Here is a 12,242-nt window from a genome sequence, read left to right on the forward strand (position 1 = left end):
TTGAAATCCAAGGGTCAGACTGTTGGGCTGCATTCCCCCCCCCCCCCCCGCTTCTCAGCATTTTAAATCTACTTTCCCTGCTAAAATCCACTCCTTTGGCTGTCATTAAAGCAGTTGACTCCAAAGGGGGAAAACACAAACCCAGTAACCCAGGTTGGAAGGTGCTTTTTCCAAAAGGCAACTGGACTTCCTTGGTTTGGAAACATTTCACTTCTCACCCAAGAAGCTTTGAAATGTCTAGGCAAAGAAGAAGAAAAACCAAGGAAGTCCATTTGCCTTTTGGAAGAAGCATGTTTGAGACAACTAGGATGATTGAGAACCTCCATAGACATTTTGCCAATAACCTTATTTTCTATCTCCCCCTAAAATTTTGTCCCTCAAAATCTTTCATCTCTCCACCTGCCTTCACTGAACTTGAATAGATCTTTCTCCTCCGTACCCACAAAAGCACAGGTCTGGAATTTGCTAAGGTCCATGAAACTGATGTAATGAATGAAAGAGGCCCTTCCCAGTTTCGAAATCTCACTGGGAGTTTCATATCATACATGGAATCCTCAAGCTGGAAGGGACTCATGGAGACGTCCCAACCCACCCCCAGCTCAGTGTAGGAAGCCAAATGGGAAGATCCCCATGGCTTTGAGTCTCCAGTTGGGCGCTTCCATTGACGAATGGCTTTTGAGCTACGAATGAATGTCATGTGTGAATGTCCTGCCCCTCGTGTTCTTTCAAATGAGGGTTTTTCTGTCTGGGGCTGGGACAGTCTGAGCTTCTCATCAAAGTGGTCTTCTGATGGTACTTGGGAACCCCCCCCCCCCCAATGGAATGCTATGAAAATGCCCTAAATTCAGGCATCCTTCAGAGATGGCTGTCCAGTGTCCCAGTGGATTGAAATGAAGGGTGGCTCCCAGTGAAGAGGGGCCACCCTTCCTCTGGAGAATTAGTTCAATTATGAAACTGCTCTCCTGCCCTCTCCCCTCCCCCATCCCCCAATCAGGAGGCTGTGAGTTTGATCCTAGGTAGCAGCAGATATTTCTCTCTCTGGGCATAATGAGTCAAATATCTGCTGTGAACTCTGCATAGGTGATAGGAAGGGCATCCGGCCAGTAAACACAGTCCCTGACTCTACCCTGATGCAAGGGATTACGGGGTCATTAAGAGCCCATCCACCCCCAAATGAAACTGCTCAGCTTGTTTCATTTTTATTTTTCAATGTCCAGCATCATTTGACTTGTAGACCTGGAGGTGCTTTCTGGAACTGTTTTTCAGGCTTCCCCAACCTGTCCCTGACCACAGTGCAGAAACAGGTTGGTGGGAAGGCTCTAGAGGGAAACTCCTAACAGGTGTGTGTGTGCATGCGTGTGTCTAAAGAGACTTTTTCGTTTTGCTCATTCTCAGCTGAGTGAGGGGGCTTTTGAGAAAGGCAGGGCATCCTCTTTTTATTTGCTGGTGTTCCAAACAAAATTAATCAGTCTTGGGGGCGGGGGGAGAAAAGGCCTTCCAGAATTGTTTCCAGGTGGAGAAATGGGGCTGTGGCAGCTTCATCATAGATCAGAAGCCCTTTCCGGCTCTGTGCTCTTCAGGGAAGAGGGTTTCTCCTCCTGGTGATTTCTCCACAGCAGAGAAGCCCTTGGCATTGGACCGTGGCAGCACCCATGCCACCCATCTTCCTTGGAGGCCTTCAGAGGGCTGGAGATGGGAGGAGAGGGAAGGAAGCCCGGGAGGTTGCAGACCAGGGAGTCATGCAAGAGCAGGCAGCTCCATCCCACACGTGAAGGCTTTTCCCTTGGAAAGAACCTGCGGAGCAAGATCCATTTTATCAGATTGAATGAGGCAGAGGAGACAGAGAGAGAGAAGAGAGAAGAGAGAGAAAGAAGAGAGGGGAGAGAAAGAAGAAAGAGAAAAGAGAGAGTGGAGAGAGACAGAGAAGAGGAGAGTGAGAGAGAAGGGAGTGGAGAAAGGAGAGAGAGAGAAGAGGAGAGTGAGAGGAGGAGAAAGAGGAAAAAGAGAGGAGAGAGAGAGGAGAGAGAAATGAGTGAGAGAAGAGGAGAGAGTGAGAGAGTAGGGAGTGGAGAAAGGAGAGAGAGAGAAAGGAGGAAGAAAAAGAAGACAGGAGAGAGGAGAGAGTAGAAAGGCAGGAGAGAGAGAGAAAGAAGAGAGGAGAGGAGAGAGAAAGAAGATAGAGGAGAGGGAGAGAGAGGAAAGGAGTGAGAGAAGAGGAGAGAGAGAGTGAGAGAGAAGGAGAGAAAGGGGAGAGAAAGAAGAGACAAGAGAGAGGAGAGAGTGGAAAGGTAGGAGAGAGAGAGAAAGAGAGGAGAGAGAGAGAAAGAAGAGAGGAGAGAGAAGGAGAGAAAGGGGAGAGAAGAGGAGAGAGTGAGAGAAGGAGAGAAAGGAGAGGAGAGAAAAGAAGAGACGGAAGGAGAAGAGTGGAGAGCAGGAGAGAGAGAAAAAAGAGAGAGGAGAGAGAGAAAAAGGAGTGAGAGAAGAGAATGAGAAGAGAGTGAAAGAGGAGGGAGAAAGAAGAGAAAGGAGAGAGAGAAGAGGAGAGAAGAAGAGACAGAAGAGAGAGGAGGGATGGAAAGATAGGAGAGAGAGAAAGAAGAGATGCAAGAGAGAGAGAGAGAGAAAGTAGTGAGAGAGAAGAGAGAAAGAAGAGAGAGGAGAGAGAAGGAGAGAAGACTAAAACTGCAAATGAAGCAAAGAAGCCAAAAGATTTTCCCATGATCGTCCCTTGACCTTGGCCTGCCAGGCTCAGGAGGCAGAAGTTGGTGTGGACTCTCTCTGCCTTTGCCCAGGCGATGCCTGCTGAAGCTTCTGCCTTCATTGAAACAGGGCTCCCGCCCTCCTCCCTCCCTTTCCTTCTTGGCTACCCTAGGCACAAACGCTGACTCCTCTCCCAGAATCATTTGCGCCTCTCCCAGGGGGTCCCCTCATAATCCCCTTCCCCTGCAGAGAGAGAAAGTGAGGTGAAGCCCTGCGGGCTCCCTTTCCACTCCCCCCTCCGCCTGCTAAAGAGGCGGTCTCCCGCGGCGCCTGGCCCAAGGCAGAGATCCGGGGAGCTTCCCCTGGCAGCCTGGAGCCCCGCCTCCTTGCTTGGAGATCTTGGGAAAGGGGGGACGCTTCCCCTCCTTTCCATGGCAGGGCCACCATGCGGTCAACAAGGGCAGAGGGGCTTCCTGGCAATGGGGGGGGGATTGGGTGAAGGCCAAGGCGGCAAATGCCAAGGGAGGCAGCTGAGAGGATGGGGGGGGGGATGGCCAGAAGCTCCTATCCCCCGTCTCTCCGTCAAGCCCTTTAGTGGTGCATCATCCTTGGGGGTGGGGGGGGAGGGAGTCTCTGGGGAGGGGTGGCTCAGCAGGGCCACGGCTGGGATGCAACTGTGTTAAACCTCTGAGTAAACCCTGTGGGACTTCAGCGTTTCGTCTTCTTGCTTGCAGGGGCTAACTTAAAAGAAAGTTTACAATGTCGCACTGGCTGAAGAAGGTGTTCATCCCCCCCCACCCCACCCCACATGTAACCATGAAAAACACACACACAGAGAGGGCAGAGAGCTTTCCCTCCACCCCCTACCCCACCCCCTTTGAGTTTGGTCCTTTCTTCTCTGGTTCTGCTTTGTTTATTTCTTTCTTTCTTTCTTTCTTTCCAATTCCCGCCCTTCCCAGCATCACTTCCGCTGAAAGCTTGTCTTTTGCATGGAACTTGTAGAAATCACATTTCATCCACTAGTTTTTGGAACTCCTTGTCATGCGTTGGTTATTCTTCTTCTTATTATTATTATCCTCCTCCTGATCATCATCATTATTTTATGGAAAAGATAAAAAAAAAAGAATTTGTGTATGTGACCGAAGCATGTAACCTTAAGATGTTGCATTCTAAAAACAGAAAAAAAATCAAATAAAGGCCTTTTTTCCCAAATAAGATGGTGTTTTTCAGACTGTTTAATATATGCATATATCTATATCTATATCTATTCTCCCATTGAGTTTCCACGCTCCCCACAAACATTAATGATAGTAATGACGGCGGCCTTTGTGGTGCACCCCGAAGGGAGCAGCAGCAGCCCAGTGCAGAGAGAGGAGGGGCTGGGTGGGCGGGGGGCTCTTGCGCGCAGAGCACTGAAAACCAAGCTTATTTTAACCTTGCAGGCGATAAAAGCGAAAATGGAGGAGCTTAGGCCCTTGATCCCAGTCTTGGAGGAGTACAAGGCCGATGCCAAATTGGTTTTGCAGTTTAAAGAGGAGGTGCAGAACCTGACGTCGGTTCTGAACGAGCTCCAGGAGGAAATTGGCGCCTTTGACTACGAAGAGCTCCAGAGCAGAGTCTCAAATCTTGAAGAGAGGCTGCGGGCATGCATGCAGAAATTAGGTAGGAGACGCACCGGCCCCCGAGGGGCAGGGTGTCCTCACCCTCTGGGCTGTTCTGCTCCCACCGGGCACCCGGGCTGGCCAGGGACTGCAGGGATGGGCCCTCCCCCGCCTTCCTCACCCCATGACCCGCCCCACCCCAAACTCAGTCAGTGCCCTGCCACAGCAGAGTTCAGCCCCGGCTCCCAGAGGGCCCCACTTCAAGCCTGCCAACCTGGGGTGGGGGGGCAGAGGAAGTAGCCCCTGTGGCCCTTGGGTTGAGTCCCCCGTAAGGGAGAGGTCAGGGGAGACAAATGGGCAAGACACGTCAGAGAGGATGGATGGACAGACGGACGACGGATGGATGGAAGATTCAGGGCCATTCTGCCACCCAAGGGCAACCTTGTGGGGGGAGATCTTTTCAGGAGGACCATAGTGGCAGTAACCTTCAATTTGGAATGTGCATGGGGAAGGGAGGGTGATGAGACACTGCTGACCAAAAGGGGTAGGAAAAATATGTGGAAACTGAGATCTTGGGCTCCATGCAAGCTCACATCTACCTCTTTTAGCTGGCTTGGGAAGGGTCCAGGTGTCACAAGCCAAGATTCCAAACCCAGCAAGTCCCGGAGTCTAAATACTGTTGCCAGCCCTGTTTTTCTATCCTGCTGTTCTAAAACAACCGTCAGCAGTAAATCTCCGGCTAAACATCTAAACAAGAACAAAAAACAAGGCTCCAAAGAGCTACCAGTGTGTGGGGGGGGGGGAATGCAGAGATAAGATTAATACACTGGCTGCAAACATAAACACCCATCATTAAAACCACTGCCCTGCTGCAACCTCAAGAAGCCCTCTGAAGTGTACCTGGTGAAGCCACCCTGACTTCTTGGGCGATGAAATCCCCAAGTTTTGGGGGTGACTGGGAGGCCTATTTAGTTATTGATCTACTGTACTTCTTACATTCATAGTTCCAAAGTGCCCGTCTCCCTCAGACTCTCTCAGATTCTCTGTGATCCCACCTCCCCAGAAACAGGATCACGGCTGACTTGGGAATCCACTGCTTGGAAAGCCTCGGTCCAACACCCAGGGCTCCGTTGGGAAAGACAGGGCAACGTTCCAGAGTTGTGGGGCAGGGTCTGTGCCAGGACTAGCTGACATATCTCTCTCCTCGAGGGGAAATGTCCCATTAAATGGATCAGGGGAGGGACAGAGCCTTTCTTGCCAGAAATCAAGCGAGCTAAATGATCTCCAGTGGGCCTCCTGCATGGGATTTCCAGTTCTGCTGGATATCACTGAGGTTGTGGGCCAGAACAGGAAAGCAGCACCTGTAGAGATACAATGCCACCAAAGCTCAATCAGAACTAAGCCTTAAGTATTGCGAAGGTTTATGCCAGGTAAGTAGGTAGAGATGGCAGGCGATCTTTTCCCTTTCTGGTACTTTCTTGGAGGTGGGAAGCCCCTATGAAGTACAGTTTACTGTGTGGTTCACCAGCCAAGCTCAATGTGACCCCTTATCAGAATTCTCGGGGCAGAACTTCCAATGTACTCAAAAGTTCTTTTAAAGTTCAGAGAGTGCATCTGCCTTGAAAGTACCCCCGCTGAACCTATAGCACAGACAAACACCGGAAGTGGGACCACAGGAAACATTGTACGACATTTTGTATTATGCCATCAAATGCTGATGGTAAAATTATAATTGTTTAAAATTCACAGCAGTTTTAGAATGTTGGCCAAATTTCTATTCCACTAAAGTCATCGGTCCCAGATAGCTAGCCCATTGAGATACATTGGTTCAAAAGGTTTTGCCCATTTAAAGGTTACAGATACAAAAGAATAACAGAGTTGGAAGGGACCCTGGAGGTCTTCTAGTCCAACCCCTGCTCAAACAGGAAACCCTACACCATTTCAGACAAACAATTGTCCATCCCTTTTTAACAATCTCCAGTGTTGAATTTTACATCAATTGCTTGTTAAAGATAAGTTAAAAATCAGACCAGATTCCACAACTTTTTATAGATCTTGCTGACACCAGAGAGGGAATATATATCTCTTACCACAACCCCCAGATTGGTTCCAGAGAGCTGCCACTTCACTTTCAAGACTGGATAGCCCCAAATGAATCATAGAATCATAGCATCATAGCCCATCGGAGTTGGAAGGGACTTGGAGGTCTTCTAATCCATGGATGGCAACTTATTATATTATGTGTCAACGTTCACCTATCCATTCCCACTGAAAACATCATTTCTTGGACTGTTGTTCTAACAGCAATCCATAATTGGTGGAGCCCATTTTTCTCAAGCATGGGATAAACAGAAACTCTCAAAACCATGATGGGTCTTTGTCAACTCATCTGAGATCCAAGGAACTTACAATTATTATTTATTTATTGGAGAGACGTTCCTGATAAGATAGAAAGATGGAGAAGTTCTTTTAATCCGAAAGCAGAGTCCATAATAATTATTGGTCACTTCTCAATGTGGTAGCTTTTAGCAAATTGTAATTAGATGCCCAACAGATATCTATATGATTGTGAATTGGGCCTTATATATTTCTGAGTCTTCAGAAATATGATGCAGTTCTTCCTAATTGCTACAAAGCTGAATTTAGCTATCAAATCCTAATGTCTAAGACCAAATACATTAATAATTCAGCTTTCTGCTCTTGATTGTGCATGAGGTGATGTCATACTAGAAGATGTCATACATCCCAACAGATGTATGAAAGCATCTCTCTTTGTGCATGGCTGCTGAGATGGAACAGGTCCCCTTGTGAAGGGGACATGCACGAGAGATTCCTTGATAGCTGCCGGCTTCCATTGAAGGAAACATTTAAAATCATATTTGAAATCTATAAAGTATAGCTGTCCCTATGTTCGAAATGAAGAACTTGCTCTCCAGAAGTGGCGAGTTTCACTTTCAAGGGAGGCTTTCAGACCGAGGCCGGGTGGTCTTCTGCCTTCCATTTCTGGCATTTGGTGATGCTAACCTTTTGTGAAGGGCACACTTTGGGCAAGGATCTCTTTGATGGAGTGTGGAGGTCTTGCACCTGTTTGGAAGGAGGCACCAAAGACAAGTCCTGCCTTTTGTTGCGGCTTCTTCTATCCAGCCGCCTGTGGCCTCCTCTCGGCAACCAGAAGGACTTCTCCCCAGGACCTTTTTCTGACCAGAAAGCAAAGAAGCCACAGAGGGGCAGAGAACTAAATGAACCATTGTAATTCTAGGGCTACCTGTAGGTTCCAATATTGGATAGGCTCCTACAAAGAGGAGGAGGTCAATCTATTTTCCGAAGCACCAGAAAGCAAGACAAGAAACAATGGATGGAATCTAACCAAGGAGAGACCCAAAGGTGCCTTTTTCCCCCAAGAGGCAACTGGACTTTCTGGGTTTTGTTTGAAAATGTTTCACTTCTCATCTTCAGCTCTGACTGGATGGTGGAGAATGGAAGGATTTATACTTCTTGCAGACAGCTGGTCATTTGCATCCTTTTAGAGGGTCCTTGAGGCCACTTGGAGGTTTATCGGTGTCAAAATACAGTTGCCTCTTGGGGGGAAAAAGCACCATTGGGACAACCATGACCTGGATGACTGAGAATCTCCATAGACATTGAATGACGGAGAGAAACAACCTGGAATTAAGGAGAAACTTCCTAACAGTGAGGACAATTAACCAGTGGAACAGGTTCCTCCAGATGTTGTGGGTGCTCCATCACTGGAGGCTTTTAGGAAGAGACTGGACAGCCACTTGTCTGAAACAGTGTAGGGTCTCCTGCTCAAACAATGGGCTGGACTAGAAGACCTCCAAATTCCCTTTCAGCTCTTGTTATTCTGCACAGATTCGCCTCTATTCCATGGCAAGCAGCAGCTGTCCTGGCTTTGTTTCTTACCTATACAAGGAGGCAGCTATTTTCCTCTATCAATGGGTTCTCTGTGCACACCAAGAGTTCCTCAACAGCACATCCTACAACTATGCAATCTCCCCTCCCCCAATTCACTTGTTTCAGAATCTCAGCCATTTTTCTGGCTAGCTAAGAATACTCTGAGCTCAAAACTATCACCCAAAGAAATGGGAAAGCATCGCAGATCTGATTTAGAAAACACCAGAAGCCTCTTTCCCAGGACAAGACAATCTGCACATTTTTGACCCAGGATGATGCAGGCCATAAGGTGGGGGGTGGGGAGGGAATTGCAGGACTTTCTTACTATTGTTGTGTTCCACTATCTTGCAGCGTGTGGGAAATTGACTGCAATAAGCGATCCCATCACCGTAAAGACCTCCGGTTCAAGGTTCGGCTCCTGGATGACGGACCCCTTGGCTCCCGAGGGTGAAAGCAAGGTAGGGTCGTTTCTCCTGCCTGCCTTAGATGCTGTGAACAGGGCAATAAGTGTTCTGACCCAGGCTTCCTTTCAGAGGAATGTTTATCCACACAAACCTTATCCCGCTTGGAGAGCTGCCAGATAACTAGTTTCCAAACGCAGGGCAAGGTAATGCTTGGCCCAGAGTCTCTTATAGCCACAAACAGAACTTTCCACTCTTGAAATGATCGAAGGAACGAATTGTTTCCTGCAAAATCCCCCTCCCCCTTTGCTCCTCTTTTGTTTCCTCTGGGAGGGGCCAATCACCTCCAAGGTGTGGCTTTACTCCCAAACTGACCCTGCTTTCTTGGTTGTTCTTGTCTTCTGGCAGCTCTGCGCATGCGCACACTGGGAACAGGCTCCAGCTGTTCCTCCACCTCAATGCTGTCTAGCTCCCCTCTCTGCCTCCCACGCAGAGCCTTTGCCTGAGCTTCCCTCAGCCCCCAGGACTAGCCCAGGTTCCTCCCCAACCTCCTCACTGTCCACAACCGTGAGGCTTGGACAAGAATATTGTTCCCCAGGAGAGAAGCTTCATTGTCCAAACCCCCTGGGAATGCTGCTGCCCTCGGTCATTCACACTGACCCATCTTGGCTTGTAGGAGAAGCTAGCAGCCAGCCTTCAAGGGGGGGGGGGGCAGAGGCCAGAGGCCTTCCTTGCCTCGTCCCCTCCTCGCTGGAGGTACAGTTGAGATTAAGGGGCTTGCCGCTGCGATGCTCGCCTCCAGGGTGGGGCCATATTGTTCTACCTGTTTCCAGCTAATTCTGGTTCATCGTTCCTGCCACATCTCAAAGGGTGGCAGACAAAAGATGGAGGACCAGCTGAAGACAGCAGCCCCTAGCAAGTCTCTGTCAAGTGCTGAACTCTTTACCCCGGTCCTCTCATTGAACTGAACTTCCATTATCTCTGTAAGTTCTGGTTCGTAAGAGTCCTTGAGAGAGCGGATCCCTTTTCTGTTATTGGCAAACCAGCACAACTCCACTCATTCAGGAGGTCGGTGGGTTCTCTGTGAGCCACAGTCCATTTTGCACGGCCCCAGAAAGAGCAAAGGGCTTTGCAGAACCCCAGAGGCCCATCGCATGATGGATGTCCTCGTTTTACCCACCTCGCAAGGATGGAAGGCTGAGTCAACCCTGAGCCTGGTGAGAACTGAACTGCTAAATTGTAGGCAGCCGGCAGTCAGCAGAAGGAGCCTGCAGTACTGCACTCTGACCACTGTCTCATTACCTGCATTCTTCATAGAAGTTATGGGGAACTTTGAAAGAAATGCAGCTTGTTGACCTTATTAAATTTGTCCTATAATGTGATATGTCTCAGGTGGCCTTTCAAAAGGCTATATGTGATTCATGTATTTATCCATTGCCACCACATTCTGTGTGTGTTGGATGTTAAACTTCACAACTGGTGAAATCACACGGTGACTGGAGCAGATGGGAATTGTAGTCCCACAGTTGGAGGGCCCCAGATTAGAGAAAGCTCAGCTGCTGACTTTTGATGGCAGAACCGTTAGATGGATAGATATTTTTTAATGCTCTTGGCTTCTCTGTCTTCTGCTGCCCTTCCCTAGGTCTGGTACATGGACAGTTATCACAACAACCGATTTGTCCGCGAGTACAAATCCATGTCGGACTTCATGAACACGGATAACTTCACCTCTCACCGCCTTCCCCACCCGTGGTCTGGCACCGGCCAAGTGGTCTACAACGGCTCCATTTATTTCAACAAATACCAAAGCCACATCATCCGGTTCGACTTGAAAACGGAGACCATCCTCAAAACCCGTAGCTTGGACTACGCCGGCTACAACAATGTCTACCATTACGCCTGGGGTGGCCATTCAGACATCGACCTCATGGTGGACGAGAACGGGCTGTGGGCCGTCTACGCCACCAACCAAAACGCGGGGAACATTGTGATCAGCAAGCTGGACCCCAACACCCTGCAGAGCCTTCAGACCTGGAACACAAGTTACCCCAAGCGCAGTGCCGGCGCAAGGCTTCATCATTTGCGGCACGTTGTACGTCACCAACGGCTACTCCGAGGGACCAAGGTGACCTACGCTTACCAGACCAACAGCTCCACTTACGAGTACATAGACATCCCGTTCCTAAACAAATACTCCCACATTCCATGCTGGACTACAACCCTAAGGCCGAGCCCTCTATGCGTGGAACAATGGCCACCAAATACTTTACAACGTCACCCTTTTCCACGTCATCAGGTCTGACGAGTTGTAGTCCTTTTGGGGGGTGCAGCGATGGGACTGAAGGCTTCACGCACAGCAACCCCGAGAGCCGACGGCTGTCAGGGACACGTACTTAAACAAATCAAAAGGGGAGTTTCAAAACGGAGCAGCTGCCAGACTGGAAACAGAGAGGATGAGACCGAGTTAAAACTGCAAGATGAGAACTTAACCTCTCAAATGTCAAACTACTATTATCAAACAACAGGAAAAATAATAATAAAAAAACATGCTACTCATTTGCAGCTGGAACTGCACTTGAAAAATACTTTCCAGCCACTTTTCAGGGTGGAGCTGGGTGGTTGTCCCCCCCCCCCCCCAAAATCTATGTTCCAATAGCAGAGCTGTAGTTACAGAGTGCGATGAAAGGCAATGACTGTTGGACATTCCTTAGGGGTTACCTGGGCTTCTTGTTCCCCCTCTTTTCTTTTCTTTTTGCCTTTGTTTTCTTCTTGATGTGTTGCATGGACACTTCCCTACATCACAGAGAGTGGCGATGAATGTCTGGGGGTTGTTTGACAGCGTACAGTTGATTCACACTAGCAGAGTTTGATTCTTTTTTTTAATGAAAAGAGAGTTGTGTGTAAAGATTGTATAACCATTACAGCTAGCAACTCATCCCTCCTTCTCTCCCTCTCTCTCCCCCCTCTCTCTCCCTCCCTCCTTCCACCCCCCCCTCTCTCCCTCTCCCCTTTTCTGTGCTTTCTGTCCCCTTTAGATGAACTGTTCTGAGACCCAAAGTAGCTAATGGAACTGTGTCTTTAGTAGCTATAAAATACACAAAAAAGTAAAAAAAAGGTATGTACTATTGACAAGATGTTGTACCCAAATATTTGTTTGAACATGTATCCAACCAATAACTTGTACCCTAAATGGCTGTTATTAACCAGAGTTGGAAACTTTATATGTCCAAGTTTATGCAATGAATGTTGTAATGCAACAACGTCATTTGAATTAATAAATGAAAGTTTCATATCTTAAGAAAAGTCCTGTGTTTATGTCGTAGACGAGCAACGAATGTCTGGAAGGAGATTCAGAAGCAACAGAAATTTACAAATAGACGAGCTTTCACTTTCCTCCAAATTCGATGATATTTGAACTTTCCTCTGTGTATAATGGTGTAAACATAACGGACACAATCTGTACATTTTGGGTTTTTGTACAAGGCCTTCCTTGCATTGCAGATTGACTAAATATTTCTATGCTGCATCTTTCAAATCGCAGTGCCCTTTGAAATGTTGCAAATAATAAATATGCTTTGCTCTAAGATAAAGAAGAACTCCAATCTAATCAAAATGAAAGTTTCCTGAA

General features: G+C 48.1%; 1 protein-coding gene across 1 annotated transcript in view; it reads left to right on the forward strand.

Annotated features, from left to right (window-relative positions):
- The window catches only part of OLFM1 (olfactomedin 1), a 31,004-nt gene extending 19,092 nt beyond the window's left edge, over positions 1-11,912 (forward strand). The window contains 7 exon segments of the mRNA XM_032232846.1: positions 4,143-4,362; positions 8,565-8,671; positions 10,257-10,679; positions 10,681-10,726; positions 10,729-10,812; positions 10,815-10,838; positions 10,841-11,912. Of these exon segments, the coding sequence (XP_032088737.1) occupies positions 4,143-4,362; positions 8,565-8,671; positions 10,257-10,679; positions 10,681-10,726; positions 10,729-10,812; positions 10,815-10,838; positions 10,841-10,926 (990 nt within the window). The 3' untranslated portion in view covers positions 10,927-11,912.
- The last annotated feature ends 330 nt before the right edge of the window (positions 11,913-12,242 follow it).

The sequence above is a fragment of the Thamnophis elegans genome, chromosome 16 (genome assembly GCF_009769535.1).
Source record: "Thamnophis elegans isolate rThaEle1 chromosome 16, rThaEle1.pri, whole genome shotgun sequence".
NCBI classification, from domain to species: Eukaryota; Metazoa; Chordata; class Lepidosauria; order Squamata; family Colubridae; genus Thamnophis; species Thamnophis elegans.